The 27,779-nt window shown below is 49.2% G+C and overlaps 1 protein-coding gene across 1 annotated transcript; it reads right to left on the bottom strand.

Moving 5' to 3' along the window:
- Window positions 1–911: 911 nt before the first annotated feature.
- On the bottom strand, window positions 912–26,897 carry LOC149347253 (uncharacterized). Its single transcript, XM_089585541.1, has 5 exons — window positions 26,453–26,897; window positions 21,868–22,022; window positions 17,923–17,990; window positions 16,165–16,242; window positions 912–1,356 (listed from the first exon to the last, which is right to left on the bottom strand). The coding sequence occupies exons 1-5, from the start codon at window positions 26,540–26,542 to the stop codon at window positions 1,211–1,213; spliced, it is 537 nt and encodes a 178-aa protein (XP_089441667.1). The 5' UTR covers window positions 26,543–26,897; the 3' UTR covers window positions 912–1,210.
- Window positions 26,898–27,779: the final 882 nt, after the last annotated feature.

Genomic DNA, 27,779 nt, shown 5'->3' on the forward strand with positions numbered 1-27,779 from the left:
CTTAACGCCACCATATTCTCACCAAATTATTCCGAACTGCTACGGGTCTCAGCCCATTCGGGGACTCCGGGGAACGAGGCGGCCCACAATAAATCCCGAGGTTTCGTCGACCGGGCAGTGGATGAGTCTGGCTCCCTGAATTTCGTGAAGGACTCCATGATCACATATCATGATCTCACCAATCATTTCAAACAAGAGAGGAGAGCCCCCCCCCCCCCCCCTCGAACAAAAGCCTAACTAAAGAACAAGAGGTTACGTGGCGTCGTCTACAGACGAGATCGATACGCACCCCATCACTCCTCGCGTACATTTCTCTGGATTTATACAATCCAAACTGTAAACACTGTGGCCAACGAGCCACCTATGATCACATCCTGTGGAAATGCAAACTAGAGCCACCTCCGGGTGATCTAGTCACCGCTCCTTCTCTCCAGCGGTGGGAGACCGTGCTGGCTAGCTCTGACCCCAGAACGCAAGTTTTGGCGGTGGAGTGGGCTGACAAAGTCGTCGAAGGCTGCCTACTCTCGACCACTTGCGATCTCTTAGCGCCGAGCTCTTTCCGACGAATAAAGTGCTTTACAGTCAGTCAGTCAGACGTGACCTTCTGACATCATTACAACCAACCCACCGGGCTTTGAGCAAACTGCTCACCGCCATAAAATTCAGTACAGCTGCCAGCTGCGAACCCTGGCGCTGCTCATGAGTCTTATGGAAGCTTGGGAAAAGCGACCTCTGTCTCACAAACCGCACCGCATCGCTTAACCACTGCGCCAATAGTGGTAAGAAGACTCCCCACGATCTATGAATGCGATTGCGTGGGTTTTCACATCATCAAAAGCACGTGACCACCACTGGACCACTCACAGGGCACCGCCAAAGTTGAGAATGTGAGAGAATTAGACACTAACACAAATGCTTTCACATTTTATTCATTAAGAATGCGGTTAAGATGGCCCCCAAGTTCCTTGCTTGTCATTCCAAAAAAAATCTTGGTTTTTGGTGACATCTCCGTGCATAGAGACGGTGGACACAGTTTATTTTCAAAAGTCAAACGCACGACGTCATCGTTTATTGAGAGTGTTTGAAAGGATCAGTGTGTGTATTGCCTAAGCGTGCGGAAGGCCTGGCAGAGGCTAGAAAATGAAGACACCGTTAGAGGGAGCTGACAGGCTCTACGTGTCGGTTTACCGCTGCCGCTTTCTGCTGGCAACTAATGGGTAGCGTGATCCGCTTGCGAGGCGCAGCGCTCGTCCGGATGCAGGGTCCTGCGCTCGCTACCACAGTGACGCTCTAATTCTTCATGGCAGACCGCTGGAATCGATCCGACCACGTCGTCCGAGATCCAGAGAATGCAGACTGCGTGCGAAGAAGAAATGAAAATGAGGGCATGAATGTGCTCTATATTCCTCTTCTTTACATAATATGCAAACTCCAGAAAAGGCAACGCCCTGTAGTTACACAGGTGAATTGTTTTGGTGATGGCAATAAAGCAGTGAAAACGTGCAGAAATGAGAAAACACATGCCATATGAAGCCGGTAGATTCGGTCCTAAACAGTGTCTGCCTTCACCGTTGAATGCGCCGTGTCCTACACGTTGAGAACGACAACTATGTTCAATAATCGGATACAACTCAAGGACGAAGCGGCATATCCCCGGCAAACGGCCCCCTCTCAGTCAATGGCGCCGGTCGATTATCAAGAGCCAATAATGCAAGGAGCAGTCTGACAATTCAGGGAGTGCACTCTCCGCGACCGTGGAAAGAAGGCACCGTTCCCTTCCATCTGCCACTCCCTCCATTGTGGCGCTAGCAGGCTTACGAGGAGCAGCCGACGCCATTGGCTGAAAGCGGGCATTCGACGGGGAAATGCCGTTTCGTTCTTGAGCGGCATCCGACTGTAGCTGCTGCGACAAGCATGTTAGCATGCTTCATGGCCAACTATGTCCCGTTTTGGCTTTATGGCCAACTGCTCACTGTCGCCGAATTCAGTGAAGTGGCCACCTGCCAACTGGGGCGCTGTGCATGAGACTTAGGGGAGCTCGGGAAGTGCAACCTAGATCTCAAGACCGCATCGCTTAAAAGCTGCAACACTTCTCCAGTAGGAGCATGAAGGCTCCCCACGATCTATGAATGTGATTGCGTGGGTTTTCACGTCATCAAAACCGCGTGACGACCAGTGGGCCAAACACAGGGCACCACCGAAGTTGAAAATGTGAAACGGTAGACACTAACTTAAATGTTGTCGCATTTTATGCATTAATAATGTGGTTAAGGAGGCTTCCAAGTTTCTTGCTTCTCATTCCAAAAGAATTCGAGGTTTTGATTTGCACCACTCTGTAAAGAGACGGCGGATTCAGTTTATTTTCAAAAGGGTCAAACTCCCGCAGTCGTCTTTTAAAAAGTGCGCTTCAAAGAATCAGTGTGTGTATTGACTGAGCGTGCGGAGGGCCTCGCAACTATGCCAAGAGATGAAGGCAGCCTCACTGTTCCTGGCCGCGCGAAGTTCGTCTTGAAAGTTCGCCCCTTTCGGGTCGTCTTTTAGACTGGTCCTGGCCGCACGAAGTTCGTCGTGAAAGTTCACCCCATGTGGGTCGGCGTTTAGAGGAAGCTAATAGGCTCTTCGTGTCGGTTGACCGCGTCCGTTTTCTCTTGACCCGCTAATCCGATTGCGAAGTGCAACGCTCGTCCGGATGCAAGGTCGTGTGCTCGCTACCGCAGTGACGCTCTAATTCTTCGTGGCAGTCCGCTGGGATCGACCCGCCTACGTTGTACGAGATCCAGAGAATGCAGACTGCGTGCGAAGAAGAAATAAGAATGTCGGAATGAAACGGCTCTAGATTCCAGGTTCTTATATAGTATGCAAACTCAAGAAAAGCCGACGCACTGTAGTTTCATAAGTGAAATGTTTCGGCGATTCCAACGAAACAGTAAAAGCGTGCCCAAGTTCGAAAGCACATGCCACATGAGTACCGGCAAGTTCGCTGCTAAACAGCGTCTACTTTTTCCTCTGGGCGCGTCGTCTTCTATACGCTGAGTACAACTATTTTCTAGTTACATGCGCCGAAGAGCTACAAATCAGAGTGATCTGTAAGCGAATGATGTCGGTTGTCTGTTACACGACGGACCCAAGTCGTCACTATTTACTTTTAGTGCTCTATCACCAAAACCCTTAATCTCAGATTTAGCCGACGTTTGTCTGTCCAATGCCTCTGGCAGGTGGCAATTCAATTCAAGCACATTTATTGTGGGGATGGCTCAAGGGTAGTGGGTGAGGAGTGAGAGATTAATAGCGGTCGGCTATGGCCACCTCGCAAACGAGGCGCCTCTCTATGCCGCCCGCAAGGCCTAATCCAAGCTTCATATGTGAAAATCCAGGTTGGAGGGTGCCGTCGACTTCTACTCTCCAGGCCTGGACAGTCAGAAAGGAGGTGACATATCGTCGGGGTCTCTTCCTGCCTGCATGCGAGGCATATGGCTGGTGGTGATGCTTCAGGAGGGGCGTCGCTCTTTTATCAACATTTTTTTAGACAGTGTATAGACTGCCCATAGTCTTCTGTCTATAAAGTCTATATACTCTCGATAGAAAAATCTCTATAGACAGTCTATAGGTACGACAAAAGCTAATAGACAGTCTATGCACAATCTATATATTTGTGGCCATACACTTCTAGTATACTTTTGTCCATAGACAGTCTATAGAGTATAAGTCGACAAAGATATATATCTATAGAAAGGCAATAGACTCGATAAGAAGTCTATATACCGTCTATAGACCATTTTTATGAGGTTTGTCGCGTTCCGAGCGTTGGGTCGTTCTGCCCCATCTGTCACGGTGACAGGTGACAACCTGCCTCTGAGTAGTGGAAACCTGCCAGCAGGTTTATCTCCAACTGTGTAAAACGTTTTACGGCAAAACGCTCTATGGCTGTGGGTGGGTTTCGAACTCCAGGTGGTGCGAGCCGAGCAGCTTCGCTGGCCACTGCATTTGACCACTATGTCATTGCCGCAGCCGAACATCCCGCGTGTGTAACTGCCAGTCTCTCGCGTTGTGCTTTGGATGTTGTCGTTGTCATTAACTTCCGTCCATGCGCAATGGGTCCAGAACGCACTGCTACCACATTCCCCTGTTAATCCGAGACTTTAACCGAAAGCGAAATGAAAACAGAAATGCGAGCATACCTAATTCGCATTTGGCATAACCAGGCTAAATCATCCGCCATTTATTATTTTGCCTTACTAATTAGTGCATGAATAGCAGTCTGATATATCTGTTATTTTGTTCAATGGCCGACTAGTCAATTATGAGGAACTGTTATGTACTAACAAAAACCAATGTCGCAACTCATTAACGGGTGTTTCCCAGTGCCCGAATGTGCAATATGTGCCGACTAATGCAGCCCTTTTATTGCGTAAGCAATATTACGACAGGTTTCAGCCCTTCACGTCGGGGCGGCCGCGAGGCACGTTTGACCTTGAAGAGCGGCGCGAGGCGCGGTGCACTACAGCTGTACCGCCGCCGCTGCCGAGTGGAGGCGCTGCCCATGCCGCGCTCTCGCCAGCTGCGGAGTGTGGAGAGGAGGCTGGAGATCGGGGGGGGGGGGGGTATAAAATGCGTTCGCTTGCTTGCCGGCTCCGTCGTTATGCCGCCAGATCAACTGAAAGGGAGGCTACGTCGGCTTGACGAAGCCAGGAAACTACAACGGGCTTCGGAGACAGATGAAGAGCGCGAACAGCGCCTTGCAAGGCGGCGCGCTCAAGACGCTGTTAGACGGGCGCACCGCGCCTCTATCGAAACCGAATCGTCTACAACCGGTTATGATCCCGAATGGAACGCTATGGATGCTTACGCAACCTACCAGGTTTAACCAAAGCTAAACCCCAGCAAATGTTTTCATGAGAATTTCATTTGATCTAATGTCAAAAAAAAGAAGACCACAGCTAGGAGACGCTCAGGCTTCTCAAACTGAACCCTAGCCTATCCGTCGTCGTGGTATGTGCCATATCACTAAGACAACAACAACAACATTAACAACAACTTCTCAAAGCAAGCAACGCATATACAGTTATGCCTTGTTAAGTTATGCCTTGCTATTTTCTTGCTTCTTTTTTGCGCTGTTACTCATGTTAAATGTTCCTTTTATGTATACAATTTGTAATTTTTACCACCCCCTATGTAATACCCTCATGAAGAGGGCCTTTAGGGGTATCTTGAAATAAATAAATAAATAAATAAAGAAATAAATAGTTACCCGACTCTCCCAAATGTGTTTTACCAGTCATCACAGAGCAACTATTCCTCCATTTCTCTGGCTAGCATATGTTCCTAATCGTGAAAAACACTATGTACTCTCGAACTGCTAGATTCATGTGGCCCATTGAAATGTTATTTCCCAATCTGCACGCTTTCTTGAAAAAGCATTACTGTGATAGCCAACTTCTCATTTTGTGTAACATGCTCTTGCACCTTGCTCTGAGTGAGAAAGCATACAATGAGATTCTAGTGTATTGCCGAAGTGCTCCCGTTTTAACTTGCGTGCTACTGTTCTGAACTGGATATAAGTGCTCCTAGCTGGCTGTCATCAGTCCTTTTTTTGGAATTTCAGGCAACTCCAAAGGTATTGTCCCTGAACCTTCTCTTTTTCTTAAATTCAATAATGAGCTTAATTTCAGTTTCATTTAATTAGTCTTCATTGATTACTTTGTCGTCTGCCATCCTACAATCAGTACCATTGTTCCAAGCCACCAGAACAACCGTCTGCATGCTCGGGAATGGCCTGTTTGTCAATGTTAATAGGACTACACTAATAGTTTTTACTGTCAGCTTAACTTCATTTTTCCTACCTATAAGGCACTGCCACAAGAAGGCTACTTGCATACTTGTTAAAATAGCCCGCTATTGATTTTACCATTTAACATGGTCAGAGCATATTGCCGCAACGCATTCCTGGCGCCGCCTAGTAGTCGCGCTCAGGAGGCTGGCGCGCGCTCTTCTTCGCCCGTGAGCTCGCTCGCTAGTCGGTTAGCCGGCCGGGCCGTTTCCGCTGGCGCTTGGACGTTGTGGCAAATAAAAACCTGCCTACCTGCTTCTGTGACATTTTGGTGGAGCTTGCTGGGTACATCCCATGTCCGAAGAGCTTTTGGGTGCCTCCGAAGCCCCGCTACACACCGTGGACACACCTGTGCACAAGGCCAGCCGCCGCTTGAGAGGCTTAGCTCCCGAGTGTGGTCCCCTTCTTTCCTTACCGCGAACCATGACGACTACAGAGGCAAGCCAGCCCGTTCACCTTCCAGTAAGTGCCCAGCCGCTGTTCTTCCATGCTCCGCGTATGCCCACGCCGTTCCATGGCGACAAATTTGAGGATGTTGAGGACTGGTTGACCAACTACGACCGGGTCGCTCCGTTTAATGCGTGGGACGAGGAGTGAAAGTTGCGGAACATTTATTTTTCACTTGAAGACGCCGCCAAGATGTGGTTCGAAAACCACGAGGCTACCATCACCACCTGGCAAGATTGCCGGCAAAAGCTGCTCAGCACATTCGGCAACGACGCAAGAAAAGAGATGGCTGAAATGGCTCTACAGTCCCGAGCGCAGCGGCCCAATGAGAGCGTCGCCATGTTTGTGGAAGAAATGACTCGGCTTTTCAACCGCGCGGATCCGTCCATGTCGGAGGCAAAGAAGGTGCGCCATCTTATGCGTGGCGTTAAAGAACAGATCTTTGTCGGCCTTGTACGTCACCCTCCATGTACTGTGGCTTATTTTAAGAAGGAGGCGACAAGTATGGAGCGTGCCCTACAACAGCGATTCGTGCAATTTGATCGTTCTGCGAACATCACTGCTGTGGACTTCCGCTTGCCGATGAACGGCAACGAGAGTAGCGCCCTTCGCGAGCTTGTCCGAAGCATCGTACGTGAAGAACTGCAAAAGCTGCCCTTTCTCGATCAACACCCGCGTGTTGGAGGCATCTCGGATGTCATACGTGAAGAGCTCCGGCAAGCAGTGCCATCAATGCCATCCCCCCAGCCGCCTGCGCCGTACGTCATGTCCTACAGCGACGCGTTGCGTACCCCTGCGCCAGCACCGCCGGCTCCCCACAGGCCCGCTCCTCTCGTCCGTCCTGCACCCCGACATCCAGCTCCGGCGGATGCGCCCGACACTAGACCGCCCGTTCGCAAAGCACACGTGTGGCGTACGCCGAACAATCTACCGCTGTGTTTCCACTGCGGCGAAGCCGGACACGTACTGCGCCACTGTCCATACCGTCAGATGGGCTTGCGCGGATTTTCACCGGATGCCCCTCGGCCGCGCTATGGTGAACGACCTCGGGACATCGACCAGTACCTCAGCGCCAACGTCCCACCTGCGTCCCCACCGCGACGCCAGTCCAGGTCGCCATCGCCGCGACAGTTTTCCCCCAACCGGCGTACTTCCTTCAGGCAGTCCCCAAGTCCGCGCCGGGAAAACTGAGGACGGTGACTCTCGGAGGTAGAGCCGCCGTCGATGAGCCCTACGACCAAGATCCTCCATTCGCCGATTCGATCAAACATTCCGACCTCCGACCCCCCGCACCGACCAGCAGTCCGACCACTTTCCGACGATCGCCGCAGTTTTCCTCCGACGCCCCCAATCGACGCACCGAACGACCAACGAGTCCGACGACCTCCCGACGATCACAGAAGCTTACCCTCGACGCCGCACTTCGACGCACTGAACGACCCGTCAGTCCGACGATCCGTGATACGGCGCACTTCGTCGACGGTGAGCATCTTTCCGCTGAGATACCGATCGCCGTTGACAACCACCATAAGACTGCCCTTGTAGGTACGGGCGCTGATTTTTGCGTTATGAGTCGTGGCCTTGCTACAATCCTACGCAAAGTCCTGACTCCTTGGCACGGCGCGCCGATAAGGACAGCCGGAGGGCATGTGCTGACGCCGCTAGGAGTGTGCTCCGCCCGAGTCGAGATTCGCCACGTAACTTTCTCTTGTTGCTTTGCTGTGCTGGCGGAGTGCTCTAAGGACCTGATCCTCGGTCTTGATTTTCTTTGAGAAAACGGCGCAATCATCGACCTCCGTGACCTCATGGTGACTCATGGCGACGACTACACAGCAGACAGGCCAGTTTTCCGGGTATTCGATGACCATGTCACACTACCTCCACGCACCAGCATGTTTGTTACAGTGCACTGCGACAACCCTCCCGCCCTTCAAGGCCTCGCGGAAATGAATGTGAATTTATTGTTGAGCCTACACGTCTGCGTCGCTCGTGGGGTCTTTTCCTTGAGTAATAACCGAACTGAACTGCTTTTAACGAACTTCAGCGCCGAATACCGCCATTTACCGCAAGGGGCAGCCATCGCCTACTTTGATGAAGTCGGCGAGCCCTCAGCCCACTGCGCCCTATCGTTGCTCACCAAGAACCCTCCCGAGAGCACTGCCCATACAGTTCGAACTGACGTGAATCCTGCTTTGCCTTTTGACCGAAAACGCCGCCTTCAAGCAATTCTTGACTCTTACCATGACTGCTTTTGCTGTCACGTCCAAGGTGGGACAGACGTCAGTAGCAAAGCATCGCATTATAGTTGACCCCACCGAACGCCCTATCCTCCAACACCCCTACCGAGTGTCGACTAAGGAACGCGAGGCTATTCGGGCGCAAGTTGATGAAATGCTTCGCGATGATGTGATCCAACCGTCCACAAGCCCATGGGCCTCACCTGTTGTGCTGGTCGATAAAAAGGATGGAACACTCAGATTCTGCGTCGACTACAGGAGGCTCAACAAAATTACAAAAAAAGACGTCTACCCACTGCCTCGAATCGACGACTCGTTCGACCGACTCCGCCATGCCCGATACTTTTCATCGCTCGATCTACGCAGTGGCTATTGGCAGATCGAAGTCGATGAACGTGATCGTGAAAAAGACGGCGTTCATTACTCCTGACGGCCTCTACGAATTTAAGGTCCTTCCCTTTGGTTTGTGCTCCGCCCCCGCGACCTTCCAAAGAATGATGGACACTGTCCTAGCCGGCCTCAAATGGCAGACGTGCCTCGTCTACCTTGACGACGTCGTCATTTTCTCTGCGACTTACGACGAGCATCTCAAGCGCTTGACGGCCGTCCTAAATGCCATCCGCGCGGCCGGCCTCTCACTAAAACCGGAAAAATGCAACTTTGCATTCCAACAGCTGAAGTTTCTGGGCCATGTCGTCAGCGCTGAGGGTATTAGCCCTGATCTAGAGAAGACGGCTGCCGTAGCTGCTTTCCGGACTCCTACCGATAAAAGTTCTGTTCGACGGTTTTTGGGCCTCTGTGCACATTACAGACGCTTTGTCCATGACTTCTCCCGGATAGCCGAACCACTGACTCGTCTAACAAAGGACGACCAACCTTTCATCTGGGCCGACGAGCAGCAAAGGGCTTTCGAGGAGCTTCGCACACGCCTTCAAACAACGCCCATACTTGGCCACTTCGACGAGCAGGCGGATACAGCATTGCATACCGACGCCAGTAACGTTGGCCTCGGAGCAGTTCTCGTTCAGTGGCAAGATGGTGCTGAGCGGGTCATTGCTTACGCCAGTCGCACCCTCTCTCGTGCCGAAGCGAATTATTCTACTACCGAAAAGGAGTGTCTTGCAATTGTCTGGGCGGTGACAAAATTTCGGCCGTATTTGTATGGTCGGCCGTTTAGAGTGGTCAGTGATCACCACTCTCTCTGCTGGCTAGCAAACCTTAAAGATCCTTCTGGCCGCTTAGCCCGCTGGAGTCTCCGCTTGCAGGAGTTCGACGTCACTATTGTGTACAAGTCCGGCAAGAAACACAGTGACGCTGACTGTCTATCCCGAGCCCCTATCCCGTGTTCTTCACATGAAACAGATGACTCCGTTTTTCTCGGCGCTCTCACGACGCCTGATCTCGCTCAAAAACAGCGAGATGACACCGAACTGCGGCCCCTCATCGATTACCTCGAGGGAGCCGTTTCATCGCCACCTCGCCTTTTTACGCGTGGCCTGTCGTCGTTCTGCTTGCGGGACGGCGTCCTTTACAAGAAAAACTACGCTTCCACAGACATTCAGTACCTGCTGGTGGTCCCAACGCCGCTCCGTCCCGACGTTTTGCAGGCATGCCACGACGAGCTTTCTGCCGGCCATCTCGGTTTCTCACGGACCTTGGCTCGCGTACGACAAAAATACTACTGGCCCAAGCTTGCTGCTATTGTCCAGCGCTATGTTAAGACGTGCCGTGATTGCCAACGTCGGAAGACGCCGCCTGTCAAGCCGGCCGGTCTGCTGCAGCCTATTGGTCCTCCTCGAGTACCCTTTCACCAAGTCGGTATGGACTGGCCCGGGCCGTTTCCTACGTCATCTTTGGGCAACCGCTACATTATAGTCGCCACTGATTACCTCACCCGTTATTGTGAAACCAAAGCTCTTCCCAGCGGCACTTCTACTGATATTGCGGACTTTTTCATCTTTAACCTAGTCCTCCGTCATGGTGCCCCTGCGGTCGTTTTAACTGACAGAGGCACTGCATTTACTTCAGCTCTCACCCAGGAAGTCATGCGGTTCAGTGGCACTTGTCATCGCAGAACTACAGCTTACCATCCTCAGACGAATGGCCTTACTGAGCGACTCAATAAGACCATCGCCGATATGCTTTCAATGTACGTCGACGAAGACCATAAGAACTGGGACCAGGTACTACCGTATGCAACATTTGCGTATAATACCGCAGTCCAGGAAACGACCCGCTCCACACCTTTTCGTTTGGTGTACGGTCGCGAAGCCGTTACCATGCTGGATGCAATGTTACTGCCCGATGTCCCCTTCCATCTGTTGCCAGCGCTGACCAATAGACGATATGCGAAATGCGCAGCGCCATCTTTCGGCGCTCCGAGAACTAAGTCCTCCATGTTGGCTCGGTACAGAAAACGAAACTGCTGCCCAGCGTTGGGTTAAAACGGCTGGGCTTCGTTTGAAAAGTAAAATGCCGATGCAGTGTTGCGCTACCCTCTCCCCTGTGAAAAGACACTACGATGCGTGCCAGAACTAGGTGCGTTCAAGCTTTTCGCTTTTCTATTTTTTTACTCCGTCCCAACGTTTTAGTAACACAAAACGCCATGCGAGGTATCATGTGTCAGCACGCGGATCAGTGCGCAGCTTTCGCTTTCTGCGCTGATTTTTGACAAAGCTTTCGAGGTGATTTGCGTTTAAATTAAGATAGGGACCACAGCCTTTGTTGTCTCTGATCAAAATTACAAGCCGATTTCGTGCATTTATCAACTCTCCGGTCGGGCGTGAATATATATAGACGCATACTTGAACAACGTAATAGAGAAGGTAATTTTTTTGAGCGGGCCAATCGCTCGTGCCGTGGCGAAATAAGTTCACTCGAATAACCATATGCCGATTACTGATTAGTTTGCTACGTGTTCAGTTAAGTTTTTCCCGTGTTCAATTAGTTTTAGAAGGGCGAGTAAACTCTCTGGACCATACTTATATGTTACGCGCGTTAAGGAGTCTTTGTGAAGCAGTACACCCTACGTATAAAAACTGAGGTGCGAATGCTTTATTTCTTGAGGATTCCTATACCTTCGATATCTGCGGCGACGAAAATCTTTTAAAAAAAAGAAGCGAATAATATAGCTACTTTATTATGAAGGAGGGACGCATTTCGAAGCTAGAAAGCACGTGCAACAATGTTCTGAAAACGCTTCAGGCCATCAGATTATATTATCGTTGTGGCAAGCTGCAACAGCTTAATTGCTTCGCAACAAAGAAATTTGTGTAGGCTTGGGAAGAAGCGAATTAAGTGTCGGAGGCAACCGAACATGCGAATTTCACCCCCGCATACACAGCTTGACCAGCGTATCGAGTCCATGCAGGCACCTACAGCTGTACGCTCTTTCTCTAATCAAGCCGCCGCGGTAGCTCAGTGCTTATCTGAAAAAAAAAACTGCGTCTTTGCTTACAATATTTTGAATTATATGTGTCCACTTTACTCTTGTTAATATCGACTGACAACATCGCAATACTCGCTTCAACTGCGTCTTAAGCAAGACGCGGTTTCAACGAATTGCGGCGAAAACCAGCCGGCGCCGGGCTCTGAAACGGTGACGTTGAAAACCGCGGATGTGCATTGTACATTGCACTAAAGGAATCACATTACACAGCTGCTTGAGGATCCTGTGTGAATATACTGCAATGCACGAAGCTCCTGGCGTCGCGCGAACGAAAGTTCACACTGTCACAGAAGTTTGTCAAGACATCTGTGCACTCAGCGCAAAATAACCGCTCGCTACCCCACCAGATGAAATCGCGTCCACCTGGGAATAAAATAGCCATGATAATGCGTGATGCTTGAACCGGTGCTTTAATGCGCGAATTAAAATGAGAGTGGCGCAGAGTTCGACTTGCCAACACACTTCCCAGTGCCGATCATCAGCGCCAGACTTCAAGCGAAGCTCAGGACGCGGTAGGAGGAAGTTGACGCTTGCTGAAAGCACCTACATTTGGTAAAAGATCAGCAGTGAAAACAACGCAGCTTGCCTGTTGAAATTTCACACGCAAGATTCATGACAGCTATACCGATATCAAGAATGTACGCATAGCAAACGATGCACCAGCTCGACGAGCTCGCCCGAGCCAAGATGGAAACCGGAAGTTGTGGGCGCGGTGTTGCCAGACCACCAAGCAATTTCGCATATCGTCTATTCGTCCAGCACGCTGAGGCCGCCCGTCAGCTTGCTCGAACGAGACTCCGGACGCAGCTGGTTAAAGACGCTCAACGCTATAACCTTCGTCACAGGGAGGTAATTTACAACCCTGGCGATGAAGTCTGGGTGTGGGTTCCTGTTCGCCAGCGGGGTCGCTCCGAGAAGCTTCTGCGCCGCTACTTCGGCCCGTACGAAGTGCTGCGCAAACTCAGCGACGTCACCTACGAAGTGATTCCGCAAGGAACTGTTCGTACGTCCCGACGGCAAACACAGTCGGAAGTCGTACACGTTGCCCGGATGAAGCCCTTCCACGCCCGCTAGGTCAAGCCTACGGTTCTGCTTGACCTCGCCACGCAGCATCGGGACGATGCTTTTTCCACCGGGAGGGGCAATGCCGCAACGCATTCCTGGCGCCGCCTAGTAGTCGCGCTCAGGAGGCTGGCGCGCGCTCTTCTTCGCCCGTGAGCTCGCTCGCTAGTCGGTTAGCCGGCCGGGCCGTTTCCGCTGGCGCTTGGACGTTGTGGCAAATACAAACCTGCCTACCTGCTTCTGTGACAATATTAATCCTTGTACGACCACCTGTAACCGAGTTAGTGGACAAGGATAGGGAATTATGGGGTTCGTGTCAACACATATATGAAGAAAGCAACAGTCAGTGAAGCCGAGAAGAGCATGGGGGTATTTCTGTTTAAAAAAAAAAGATATATATAATGTCCTATGCTTCCCTTGGCTTTAATGACTGTTGACTTTTTCCAAAAAAATGCCCTCTGTCTAAAATATTTACACTGTAACATCTCTTGAGTATCTCCTGCTAAGTTACTTTTTTTGCAAAACTACAGCACAAACTCATCTGGGGTATGCTGATGCCACATATGCATCAAATCTAATTTTGCTGAAGTCCTGGAATCAGTTCAAAACCAAGCTCCTTGTTTTATTCTCTGACTATTCTTGAAGCTCCAGTGTGAAAGCACTAAAGTGAAATTTTATTTTTTTGTTTTTCAATTCGTGTAGAATCTCCAGACTTTTCTACTCTCTAAAACCGCATAACCAAATCATGTGTTACAACTCATGGTTCCTCCCACATCAGCCGTACTAACACGTTATGCCTTGACTCATGCTACTGTATTTCAACATCAGTTTTTAGAGCGCAGCTCTTTGGCGTCCGTTCCTGGGTTTCGCGTCGTCGTCGGCGTTGTCGTCGGCCTCGTAACCAGCTCCGCCCCCCTTTCATCCCCCCAGCGCTAGCAGCGACCGACTGATACCGCTGGATGCCGCTGACGCCGCTAGAGAGTCAAGATAACGTGACTGCATACAACACCGTCGCCGCCATGCAGAAAGAGGAGGAAAGGGTCCCCCCCCCCCCCCTGTTCTTGTGTGGCGGATAGGGTGCTCTTCAGTTGCCGACGCGCCGGTTATTTCACGTAGGCCCCGGCACGTCGACGAATACGTGACCACCTTCCCACGGCTAGACCTGCTTCTTAGCGCTGCGGAAGCGAGGGTATCATATTGTTTGTGTCGGCATCGGCGGCGTTGTCCCTGAAACCAACTCCGCAGCTGGGGTTGACTCACTATCGGCGTCAGCGGCATCAGTCAGTCGCTGCTATCTCTTCCCTCCTCCCTTTATCGTGTTGTCCGCTTGCTGCACGCGCTTCTGCCCCCATCGTTTGCCGCTGGGTGTACACGCCGCCCCCCTCCCCCCTCTTCCTGCGAAAAATAAAAAAAAAATTCTGTGATAGCGCATACATGTGTTGCTCGATTTCTTTGCCTCAATCTATCGAAAAGGTGAAACAGCTTATTTGCTGCGCTCAAATTTCGCATTAGGAAGTAACGTAATCGTCGGTAATTTTTTTTCACACCACATAAGGCTCGAATGGTATTTGACCTGATGTTTCACCCACCTTTGCTTACTGACCTCTTGTTCTTCAAACTGGACATTGTACAAACCCATGCTGCAAACCATGAGCCGCCTAGCTGCTACTTGGCACGCCGTTCCAGAGCTTGCCCCTCAAGTATTGTCATTTACGGCAGTTGAGATTAAGTAATTATTAAAATAAATTGGCCTGATAGCATGCTTATTCTTTTACTCTCCACAAGGCGAACCAATACAATACCATCTGCATAACGTGCCCAATGAGAATTCTCCTCGAAATCTATTTCAAGCAATATAAAAGCAGATTTACACAACAGTTGCGTTTTGGTTAACTTGACGTTATGCGCAGGCTACCTCTATATGTCTTAATGTATGAAGGACCGGTTTTCACTGGACATACCTGTACTCATTGACGTTCACAACATTAGCGCGCTGCTGGACACCGGAGCTGATTTTTCCATTTTAAGCGGCAAATTGGCAGCTCTTCTCAAAAAAGTTACGACACCATTGTCTGGCACGCAGATCCGCATGGCTGGCGGCCACATCGTCACTCCGCTTGGCCAGTGTACAGCTCGGGTCCAGATCCGCAACACCACGTTCGTTGTCAGCTGCCAGGTTCTCCGTGATTGTTCTCGTGACCTGATCCTGGGTGTTGACTTCCTCCGTGAGAATGCGGCCATCATCGATCTCCGCCAGCGCACAGTTACTTTTTCGACAGACAACGCCGATGACACTTCTCACACTCACCCATGTCGCTCCGCCCTTCGCGTTTACGCCGAGAGTGTTTGCATCCCGGCACGCTCCAGGGTTTTTGTCACTGTCGACTGCGATGGGCTTCGTGACGGAACAGCAGTCGCCGAAGGCAATGTTTCAATGTTGCTGACACACAGCATTTGTACGGCCCGAAGCCTCGTCCACATACGCAATGGTAGGACCCAATTACTGGTTACAAATTTCACCCACGAACTTGCTTTCGTTGGTTCAGAACAGAAAGTGGACGAGAACAAGAGATGTCTGTCCTGCACCACTATTGCATAGCGGAAAAATTAACGAGGAAGAATCGGAAATGAAAAAAAAAATTGTATTCCTGGAACGCACCTTCAATACGTAGCTGCGAGGAAAATCTGCTTTCTATGTCTACTTCACCCGTCGCGTTCCAGAGTTTCTACCTCAGCAAGCCAAGCGCCAAAAGAGCGCCATAGCAGACGACGCGGGGCTGCTCCACCTTCCGCGGTTACTGCGCCTGCGCCCGGTGACGCCGATTCTCGCCGCTTCTCAAAAGGGGCGCTTCGCGGAGCGCCGCGGCCACGCTGCGTGAGGTTCCCTTTAACAGTGGACCATACTGTACAACACCTCTTCCGCCTCACGACCTCATGCTCCCGTGTGCACGGTCACAAGGACGCGTCCGCATGGGCCTCAAAAACGATCGTACAGCGGCCTTTACCAGGATCTGTTAGCGCTGTTCTGTGCATCCTCTCTGTTGCTCGGTCACTTTTGACAAAGGCGTTACGTACGTACGTATGCCCGAAATCGAAAAATACGTCAACTAGTGCTGCCGCACTCAAAACGAAAGCAGCCTTACCTTCACCACGACGGCTGAGCTTGGTCAGGGCGCATGTCCTGTAGTCGGTGTACAAGAGTCGCATGGTGATGTCTCCGGCTGCAAAAGGTGAGGGCAGAGCAAAAGAAACGTTCTTTATCTGATCAGATTAATGGTGGTGTATGTAATGTGGTAAGCAGAGGAGCTAATAGCACGCTAAGTAAGGGATCCCGCCCTCTACTACTAAAAGTTTGCCCGACAGCACTACCGACACGTCCGCGAAACGTGCCGCCTTCATCGGCTTCCCCCACACACTCCTCTCTACCTCTCATGCCAGAGGGCTCGGAAAATACCATGAGCGCCAATACCACCCTACCCCATCCAACATTCAACTCTCAGGACATAGCACCTCAACCTCGTGCCCTAACTGTCCAGAACCACGGTTGTCTGGGTGAAAAACATTTAATGAGCAGAATATCGAAACAGAATATCAGAAAAAATATGTCGAAGAAACCGGGCAATCAATGAACGCTAGACTAAACGGACATCGAGCTGAAACAGCCAGTGACGTGTAGAAGGCAGTGTCGGGAAATTTTAATCAAGGTGATCACAACTTCGATAAACTTAAAATGTTAATTCTTCAACCAGGCTTCAAATTTGCAACGGACAGAAAATGCAGAGAGGCATTCCGTATCCACAAATTTAAAACCCTGCAACCAGCAAGCATTAACATATCCAGAGGAAACGTCCGGTACGTTCCGACACGGCCGTAATTCATTTAAAGACGGTCTTGCATATGGTAAGAGCATTTCCTAGTACTTCATGACACCGCCTTACCGTTTCTTTCGCCCTACCTTTCCGCCCCGCCACGTTCACCCCCCCCCCCCCCCCCCCCGGCCCATCTTTCACGTTTTCTTCTTTTTTTTCGCCGCTGTTCTCTCTCTCTCCCTCTCTTTGCACAATTAATACTTACCTTATGCCCCGCGTCTCTTCCTATCATTTCTCAGGAACCCTTGGCGTCCGCATTCTTCCTCCCTCTTCGCCCTTCCGTTTGCATTTCTTCTGAACTAGCCCCCATTTGCTCTTGCCAATGCTTATAGGCTTTCTATTTCCGCGTGGACCTGGATACCAAGTGCTCATTTAATGCTTTGCGCATTGGAACGTCCAACTTGTCCTTCTCACTTTTCTTCCGTTGAAGGTATGGTGCTGTGCAAGCGATCCTGCTCACAATAAAAGCCTGTGATAGCTTTTTGGGACCTCTTTCTCTAAGTCTATGATTGTGGTTTGATACCCTGATAATCCTTCTCCCCACCTGCGCAGCTGTTGCTTGCAATCACCTAATCGCTCCACAACTGTCGCCCTTGCTAACATGCCTAACATTTTTGCAAGTGATACGTCTTGAATTTGAGCCACCTCCCCCCTAAATACTATAACAGGGTAAGAGTCTCCTTTTCTCCTAAACTAAATCCCGGGCTACCTTCGAATGCTGCATCTTTTTCTGCGTCACTGCTCTGCGATATACCTACATAGCCTACTTAGGTCGGCCAAAAATCGCCTTCTTCGTCACGAGCCTAATCATTTTTGCACTTCCCCTTCATAGGAATTCCCGTGCCACTACTGAGTACTATTTCCGGTTGTTATATTGAAGACACCGATTAAGAGCAAGCCACCAGGACAACTGTGCAGGTACTGCGCGTAGCAGCACGTCTCAGGACAAAAGCTGCGTAGCGTTCTTGAACAACGGTCAAGATGTGGAGACGTCTTGTTGTTTCTTAAGTATTGCAGAGTACGAGTACTCACACCAGGGGTCAGGGGTGGTTAGCTTGTCCACGGAGTCTCCACCACTGAAGGTGAAGTTAGCTCGAACCCTGAAAGGCAACAGCAATGCAGTTTGAGTACCGGTCAAATAATTACGAATAACTTCTGCGATAGCATATAATCGGCGAAGACCAGAAAAATCTTGATGGCGGGCGATATCTTGATTGGCGGGCGGGCTGTGGTGTCATCAGTGACGTCACCAGAGAGGAGAATGCCCATTATCTGGAGGTAACTGACATCACTAGACCAGGTTCATCCGTGTGAAACCTTCATCTACCAACCGTGGCGAGTAGCAGGTGATTTACGGGAAGAGCAACCTAGATCTCGCAAGCACCACCGCTCACTTCCAAAAAAGGCCTCAACAGCTTCGGTTGCTAGCGCATTGCCAACACATGATGGAATCGCCCGCCCATTCAGCTACTCCGCTCACTCACAGGCCTATTCGTAGAAATTCTTCAAACAAAATAAAGCAACCTTCTTATCTAATACTAACGTAGCGCGAAATAAGAAGCGTCAAGTATATGCGCAATATATGAAGGATATCCTCTAATAAACTCACGTGTGGCAATCAACTAAGTGCTAGTCCCACCGTATGTAGCTACTACTCATTCCTCAGCTAGAGGACTAGGTTAAATTAAGGGCTATGGCTTTCCGGCCCGTAGAGAACATGTTATGGTTCAACTTTGTAATGACCAGGCATTTATTACGGGGACAAAAGTCGTTAATGCCCAGGATCTGCACATATGTAAAAAGTATTAAAAAAATATAAGATTACTGCAGCATTAATAAAGTTAGCTAATTTTTATGACTTCTGTATGTGTAAGGAGCATACAACTGCGGCCGCAAAGAGTAAGTCGGGAGCAGCATCCAAAGCTATATCATCATGCGTCAATGCAGCATTACTGAATTTACCTTTCAGTTACCCTCCTGAATGTCTCGCAGCTGACGTTTGCGCACTTTTCGAGAAAAATTCTGCGACATAACGTTCCTGCGATTATGGCAGCAAATGATGTACCTCTCGAAGAAACAATGAAAGTTATTCCCATTTTTACGCTTTGTATCGCACTGATACACGTGAGGTGTAAGAGTGTTGAGCGCCTTAATTTACGTTCTTCAACTTAATTTCTTCTTCTCCCCTCTTCCCCTTCTGCATCCCCTTTTCTCTTTATTAATCGATGCAGGTAATCAGAACCATCTCTTCCTTAACACTCCTACTTTAGATGGGGGAGCGCGAGAGAATATGCGAGCTCGAATAGCCTTCTTTTCGTTAAAGCTCGCCAAACCACCCAAACGACCGCAACGAAACCTATGCATTGGATTAATACAAGCATTTATAAAGCAACCAAGCAATGAGAACGCGGTTTCGGCTAGATGGTGGTCGTTATCTTCGGCCCAGGCATACGCCCCAGTCAAAAAAAAAAAATACCTTATTCCCCGGTTAATTGTTTATGTTCCTGAAAACCCGTGCAGAGTTCTTTTTCTCTTTTGGCGAAGTTCTGTACCTAAAGATCTCTTAAAAGGGTAAGTTGTCAGCTTCGTAAAAAATTCTGCACTATGAGACATCATACAGTGACTACAGGCGTACGGTACTTTCTCTGGGGGGGACAGCATCGTCGGCGCTTCCCTGCGTCCTCGCCTTGTCTGGCTGTACGATTATAGTGCAATTAAAGAAAACCAGAGAGGTTTTATGATTGGCTGCCGTGCAGTTAGGGAAATAGGAAGAGGAGCCGCAAAAGGGAGAGAGGAAAAGAGGGAAGGGTTAGAAGCAAGGATATCAGGCAACTGTCAAGTCACAATCTGAGGCATCGAAACAGTGCTTTGTAGGCCGTGACTCTGTCGACTGCTATGGCCCCACTCAGGGGATTGGTTTGGTTTGGTTTGTTTATGGGGTTTAACGTCCCAAAGCGACTCAGGCTATGAGAGACTCCGTAGTGGAGGGCTCCGGAAATTTCGACCACCCGGGGTTCTTTAACGTGCACTGACATCGCACAGTACACGGGCCTCTAGAATTCCTCCTCCATCGAAATTCAACCGCCGCGGCCGGGATCGAACCCGCGTCTTTCGGGTCAGCAGTCGAGCACCATAGCCACTGAGCCACCGCGGCGGACTCAGAGGATTGGACTCTGCGCTAGAGGACGAGGGTCGAAGCGCTCTAGAGCGCAGCACTGCAATGCGATGCGATGCACGTTGAACACCAACAATTTTTTTTTTAATATTAGGTAATCCGTCGTCACGTGATTCGCCCTGAATATAATCCGTCGTCACGTGATTCGCCCTGAATAGAATTTTCGTCCTGAATAAAGATCCATTCGGTGGCTCTCTACGGTTATGTAGATGTTTGTCAGGCATCAAAACACGGATTTACTGCCGAGAAAATTGTGTATATTCCAGCCGAGTTATAACGACAACAGTTATAACGTAACTCGCTTACTACGAAGGAGGGCGGTGTTGTTGTACAAAATATGCAATAGAACAATGGGACTCTACCTTCCGGTAAACTCGCGCTTCCTGTAAGCGTGGACATGGACGAGCGACTCCGGTCTCAAGTGACACCCTCCCCAGAAAGAACGTGGGGATCCAAAAAGGCGGTAAAAAGAAAAAGGAGCGAGACATTGCCGACAAAATGGCATGGTTTTCACAAATGACAAGCTTTTGGGCTAACGTCCTGCTCGGCACCAGAAGGAACGGGAGCGGCCGGCGGAGGTTCTTTGCCATCGGCAAGTCTTGCGCAGTGCGATGCTTTGGGAGCAGCATTTTCGTACGGTACAGACTGAACACAAAGGCCTAGATAACACGTCACGTTTTCTTTTTGTACGACGAGCGTGCAACGAGGCATAACTTCATATGGCGCTATGGCCATTGCGCACGATTTGCTCGCCGAGTGGCTCGTTGAGTTCGACTGTGACATAGCGAATAAAAGAAGATTGCTTCCGTAAAGCATGTTCTACGAAATAAGGAATGAGTGAGAACAGTTTTGAACATCCGCATGATCATACGCATGTGGATCTGTAGCAACGCCTTGTTGATGCACAGATGGCCGGACATGATTTTGCCTGAGATGATTTTACTGGCACGGGTCATGACACTGGTATCGAAAAGTCATACACTCACGAAGCCATTGTTAGCGAAGTACAAGCGCTGCCCTACTGCCAACAGTCTGATGACGATGACGATTAGGCCGACCCAACGCTAGCTGCCGTGAACGCTTTATCCGCGATTAGTGATATCGTGTTTTCAAATCAGTTTATTGTTGGAAGTTAGGTCCTCGGCAAGGAACATTAAGTATGACCCCTCTTGAAGGCTTGTAATGGGCCGTGGTATGGTATCCTTTGAATAATCGGACGATTATAGTGAAGTTTTGTAAGAAATAAACACTAATTTCGCTGGACTCCGTATTTCTGGATGTAAAATGAGAATCCCACTCGCTACGAACCTCGGACACAACTAACGCAAACCGCGCGACCGTCAGGTTTATTATAAGTGGGCTCGACTGTAGAAATTTTCCCGCTATTCGATTCAAACCCTGACGTCTACACCGAAAAGAACTCTGTGACCTCCGCCTTAAAAAAAATGAAGGTGTAGACTAGCCTCCGAGATTCACGCCGAAGAAACTGCATCGGCGCAGCGCAGTTTAATTGCGATAATGGCCAATGATAGCAGAAGCTCTATTTAATTTTTTTATCCTTCTATTACATACGAAAAGTCAGCTTTCAGTGAAGTGGCATATTTATCGTCAGGATGCGGTAATCTATCCACACAATCTAAGTTTATATTGTCCTGACTATACTCTTAAAATCTCGTCGTAACTGTGCTGTAAACGAACCCCTGACTAGTTTGATGCCATTCGGCAAAAGGACGGAATATTTATTTAGAAACAAACAATTACGCAACCGTTATTGACGTTGGCTCAGTAAATGAGTGACTCACAACGGCTCATCGGCGCTCCTTCCCTTCCAGCTCCCCTCGCAGTTGCACGACCTGTTGACAAGGTCGAGCTCGACTTTCCTGCCAGTGAGGCAGAGTACTGTGGTGTCCGGTCTGGATATCTCCGCCGCAGTAAACTTGTCGAAGTTCTCCAGCAACTGCGCAAGCGAAGGTACAGGAAGTTTAGTCCCGGTATGATGTAGATGACCGCCATATTTATTTATGCAATATTTCAACGGCCGCGGTGGCTCCGTGGTTATGGTACTCTGTTGCTGACCCGAAAGACGCTGGTTCGATCCCGACCTCGGCGGTTGCATTTCGATAGCGGAGAAATGCTAAAGACCCGTGTACTATGCGACGTTAAAGAATCGAAAGTGGTCGAAATTATCCGCAGCCCACCACTACGACTACGGCGTCGCTCATAGCCTGAGTCGCTTTGGGACGTTAAACCCCACCAACTAAACTAAACAAAATTCCAACGGCACCCCAACATGCAAAGTTTCACGTGACCTTTCAGAGATTCCAAATATCCCTGCAGCAATAAACGTGTCGAAGGTCTGCCTTACTTAAATGACTAGTAACTGCTGCTATTTCAACTATGTTGACCGCAGAGATACAGGAAGATCAGACAAAGTTCAATGTAACTGGCCGCTGTATTTATTTGCGGAATATTTCAACGGCACCCAAACTTCCAAAGATGCGCGTGAGCTTCGAGAGATACCACATGATGGCGGGCTCCGGATTAACTTCGGCCACCTGGGGTTGTTTAAGGCGGAGTGTCAGCGTATGACACTCATACGCTCGTAAGTATTGTACACTCATAAGTATCATGAATGGCAGTTTGCCAATGTCCCTCAAGAGAAAAGTCTACAACAGCTGTATCTTACCGATACTCACCTATGGGGCAGAAACGTGGAGGCTAACAAAGAGGGTTCAGCGTAGGTTAAGAACAACGCAGCGAGCTATGGAAAGGAAAATGATCGGTGTAACGTTAAGATAACGAAAGCGGGCGGAGTGGGTGAGGGAACAAACGCGGGTTAGTGACATCCTAGTCGAAATCAAGAGGAAGAAATGGGCTTGGGCAGGGCGTGTAATGCGAAGGCAAGATAACCGGTGGTCCTTAAGGGTAACGGAGTGGGTTCCGAGAAAAGGCAAGTGTAGCAGGGTGCGGCAGAAAGTTAGGCGGGCGGATGAGATTAAGAAGTTTGCGGGGATACGGTGGCCGCAACTGGCGAAGGACAGGGTTAATTGCAGAGACATGTGAGAGGCCTTTACCCTGCAGTGGGAATAGTCAGGCTGATGATAATGATGATGATGGTGATGATGTCAGCGTATGAAAGGTGAGTGGTCTCGCATTTTTCCTCCATCAAATTACGGCCGCCGCTGGCAGAAGGACCACTCACTTTGGACTCAGTGACCGTACGCCGTAGGGCGTGTGCTTTGCGTGAGTGGTTACCGGGTGAACGTAAATACACGCCTAATAGTATTATATTATTAACCACATGCTTCCGTCAAAACCTGAATGATCCATTTCATATGCGCACTTTGGAGGTGACAAACAAAAACGATGAAAAAAATACAAGATTAATAACAAAATTCAGTACTGCACACAAACTAAATATCCAGAAAGCTGCATAATAGGACTAATAAAGGATCGCGCTCGCTTTTACTTCCTCGCCCTATGTTTCGCAGATCTGCATGCCTGATCTTACTGCGAAGGCATTGAGTAAATCCGCCCCAACATAAGGAAGTTCAGATGAGGAAATTATTAACGTTACTACCGACCTTGTTACAAAGGAAAGCTAGCGCTTTCCAAAACGTAAAGATTAGATTCCAACTAGCCCTAGTAGCAGGCCTTCTGAATTTATTTTCGAGTACGTGAGGCTTATAAGTTCCTACGTGTGTGTTTGCCATTTCCTTGCATGCATCTAGCGCTTTCCAAAACATAAAGATGATACACCAACTAGCCTCAGAGGTAACACTCTTACACAGCTCCATTATGTCTTGGCCACTGGAGAAATTTTCGCCCAGGTCGGAGGCACGAACAAAAGCTGACACATAACTAGATCAGTTTTATGAGAGAAGCCAACAGCCACAGAAACCAAGGGGCACAGGGGATTTTTTTAATTTATTTATTTATTTCTGGTGTTGATCAATTTAGAATATTATTGAATATGCTATCGCTTAAAGGTAATTGATTAGAAAAGCAGAAGAAAAAACAACCACATGCCGCCGGTGGGATCCGAACCCACGACCTCCGAATTACGCGTCCGGTGCTCTACCTCTGAGCTACGGCGACGGCTGTCAAATCTTCTGCTTTCGGGGGTATTTATGTTTACAAATAACCTAACCTTGAGAGTGTTCATCAGCGCCACCCACGTTCGTAAGCGGTGGACGTAGAACGTCCTGAGTTACCGCTGGTGTGACGTAGAACGCCATCGAACGGCGAGGGTGGAAGCTGTGTGAGAACCCTCTTATGCTTCCTATGGCGTCAAGGCTGCCAGAACCGAGGCCCTCGCTAAGCAATTAAGCAAACAAGGGAAGGGGAATGAGGGGCTCGTTATAAATATGAGAGAAGCCAACAGCCACAGAAACCAAGGGGCACAGGGGATTTTTTTAATTTATTTATTTATTTCTGATGTTGATCAATTTAGAATATTATTGAATATGCTATCGCTTAAAGGTAATTGATTAGAAAAGCAGAAGAAAAAACAACCACATGCCGCCGGTGGGATCCGAACCCACGACCTCCGAATTACGCGTCCGGTGCTCTACCTCTGAGCTACGGCGACGGCTGTCAAATCTTCTGCTTTCGGGGGTATTTATGTTTACAAATAACCTAACCTTGAGAGTGTTCATCAGCGCCACCCACGTTCGTAAGCGGTGGACGTAGAACGTCCTGAGTTACCGCTGGTGTGACGTAGAACGCCATCGAACGGCGAGGGTGGAAGCTGTGTGAGAACCCTCTTATGCTTCCTATGGCGTCAAGGCTGCCAGAACCGAGGCCCTCGCTAAGCAATTAAGCAAACAAGGGAAGGGGAATGAGGGGCTCGTTATAAATATGAGAGAAGCCAACAGCCACAGAAACCAAGGGGCACAGGGGATTTTTTTAATTTATTTATTTATTTCTGGTGTTGATCAATTTAGAATATTATTGAATATGCTATCGCTTAAAGGTAATTGATTAGAAAAGCAGAAGAAAAAACAACCACATGCCGCCGGTGGGATCCGAACCCACGACCTCCGAATTACGCGTCCGGTGCTCTACCTCTGAGCTACGGCGACGGCTGTCAAATCTTCTGCTTTCGGGGGTATTTATGTTTACAAATAACCTAACCTTGAGAGTGTTCATCAGCGCCACCCACGTTCGTAAGCGGTGGACGTAGAACGTCCTGAGTTACCGCTGGTGTGACGTAGAACGCCATCGAACGGCGAGGGTGGAAGCTGTGTGAGAACCCTCTTATGCTTCCTATGGCGTCAAGGCTGCCAGAACCGAGGCCCTCGCTAAGCAATTAAGCAAACAAGGGAAGGGGAATGAGGGGCTCGTTATAAATATGAGAGAAGCCAACAGCCACAGAAACCAAGGGGCACAGGGGATTTTTTTAATTTATTTATTTATTTCTGGTGTTGATCAATTTAGAATATTATTGAATATGCTATCGCTTAAAGGTAATGAGCTCAGTCTCTGTAACCGCTGCCGATTACATTTCGCCCCAGTTTTCCTCGGAGCGTGATGCAAGGCGCTATGCTATACAAGCTTCGAGATCCGCGTGATTAAAGCCCCTTCCTATTGCATGAAATAAGGCAAAATATTCTCCAATTCACTAGCTGCACCGTCCACCCGAACAGCACTCTCATCAGCCATCAAGTAAAAACAGTGTAAGAGGGAAGTATCAATGCACATTAGACGGCATTCGCACCGCGCACCCAACAAAAAGTCGCCTCAGCAGCTGTCGCTTTAGATGGAAATGGTTTGGTTTGGCTTATTGGGGTTTAACGTCTCAAAGCGACTCAGGCTACGAGAGACGCCGTAGTGAAGGGCTCCGGAAATTTCGACCACCTGGGGTTCTTTGACGTGTACTGACATCCCACAGCACACGGGCCTCTAGAATTCCTCCTCCGAAGAAATTCAACCACCGCGGCCGGGATCGAACCCGCGTCTTTCGGGTCAGCAGCCGAGCGCCGTAACCGATGAGCCATCGCGGCGGCTAGATGGAAGTGCGTTAAGTTTATTGTGCCTGTGTGTCACTACCAAACCACTGCCTAATCTGAGCAAATCTAATGAAAAATGCTCAAAGAACCCTACTTCAAGGCTTTTTTCTAAACGGGGTTTTACATCTGCACGAACGCAGAATTCATGTAATTTTGGCGAAATAAATGCACTCAGTCCGACAGCGCTAAATCTGAAAGCATATGCAGTTCATCTGCATTCTTGAATAATGAAATTAAAGCCCAAGCTTGGGCCGCTTATTGAGCAGCTTGGAACTTCTGAAGCTTCAGCTTGAAACTCTTTAAGTCAAGACGAGTTGCACAGTTATAGAAATGGCACACCTATCATTTCCTTTTCTTGTACAATGCCCTTTCTCACCCTGACGAAGTCGTAGGAAGGCGTCGGAGTCGAAGCCAGGACCCCAGCCGCTACAGCCGACAGCACCAATCCAATCATCGCCGTCTTCATGTTTGCAGTTCTGAACGAAACCTACTCGTCGCTTAAGCTCGACAATGTTTGTCAGGTAGCTGTGCTGCGTTGAGAGCAACTCTGTCCTTCTGGCAGTTGTGTCAAGTCTTTGTGCTTCCTCTGCATCAGCGCCGCGGTCTGAGCGTCGCTTTTTATTTGCGAACGGCGCGCCTAATCTCCATGCGTGCGAGGTGAAAAACTCGTACGGAGCTCTTGACCTCTCCTCGCGCCAGCACCCTATCGAAAAGGAAATAACAGTAAATTTGCTGCTCTACGAACAGAATTTCTGTAGTATTTGTGGACACAGACTTGCAATAACAGGATATCTTTTTCGTAAAAGCATAATTTTCTCTTGTACTGCGCTGTCCCTTGTCGTACACCCTGAACACGAATACGCCTATATGGGGGTAAAAAGAGATTAAAGTTGTCCTATAGCGCACTCCTTGCTTTAGAGGACAGCTTTACTCTCTTTTTTAATCCCTTCTGTTTTGAGTTTAGAGTGACACCGACAGTGCTACAGAAAAATACTTCATTATCATACCCAAATCAGTCGTTACGAGAAAACATTTTTTGTTACTATTTTAGCACAACTGTGTCGTATTGTTCGAGTGGGTAACGCCGTTCTACAAGCCTCCGCTACTTCAAAGGAGCCGATATCTCTAGACGTCTCGTCTGCCCAGCTGCAAGTCAGCGAGTCTCCAGTGCGACACGTTGCATGGCAGCAAAAAATACTCGCCGCGACTTGTATGGCTGTCGTTGCTTGTAGCGCTGCTTTTTAAGCAATAAATAGTGCCTGCTTCTTGCCTTCTAGCGTTTTCCGGGCTAGCTCTACGGTCGACTTCATAGTAGGTTATAACGTCACAATGTATTGTAAAATTTCGGGGGGGGGGGGGGGGGGGGGGGGACTTTGTTGACCTAAAGTGTAGTGGGGCGAAAGCCTTTGCTTTGGGAGGCATTCGTCTGATTCGACGCCTTTCTGCAAACACTCTCCAGCGTCCTAGACAAGGACAACTGCATATGCGTTGGCAGGAAGTAGCGTAGCCGGCTGTCGAACGGAAGGATGGTGGTTCGAATCCATCATGCACAAGCCGTTCTAGCAAGAATATTTGTCATCACATGACTTCTATATTGTTCAAAAAACTTTTGTAAATTTGCTATAATCTCGCTTTTTTACATCATTTAAGTCTATAAAGCTCCGCGAAAAAGCTCCAAATTTATTTTTATTTCGTTCCGGACG

The sequence above is a fragment of the Amblyomma mixtum genome, chromosome 4 (assembly GCF_055824585.1).
Source record: "Amblyomma mixtum isolate Tamu chromosome 4, ASM5582458v1, whole genome shotgun sequence".
Classification (NCBI taxonomy): Eukaryota; Metazoa; Arthropoda; class Arachnida; order Ixodida; family Ixodidae; genus Amblyomma; species Amblyomma mixtum.

Coding starts and splice junctions, on each gene's coding strand:
- LOC149347253 (XM_089585541.1), bottom strand. CDS start 26,542: ATGAAGACGGCGATGATTGGATTGGTGCTGTCGGCTGTAGCGGCTGGG. Junction 17,991..21,867: donor AGGAGCGCCGATGAGCCGTT/GTGAGTCACTCA, acceptor GTTGCCTTTCAG/GGTTCGAGCTAACTTCACCT. Junction 1,357..16,164: donor GCTCAGCCGTCGTGGTGAAG/GTAAGGCTGCTT, acceptor CTTCGCACGCAG/TCTGCATTCTCTGGATCTCG.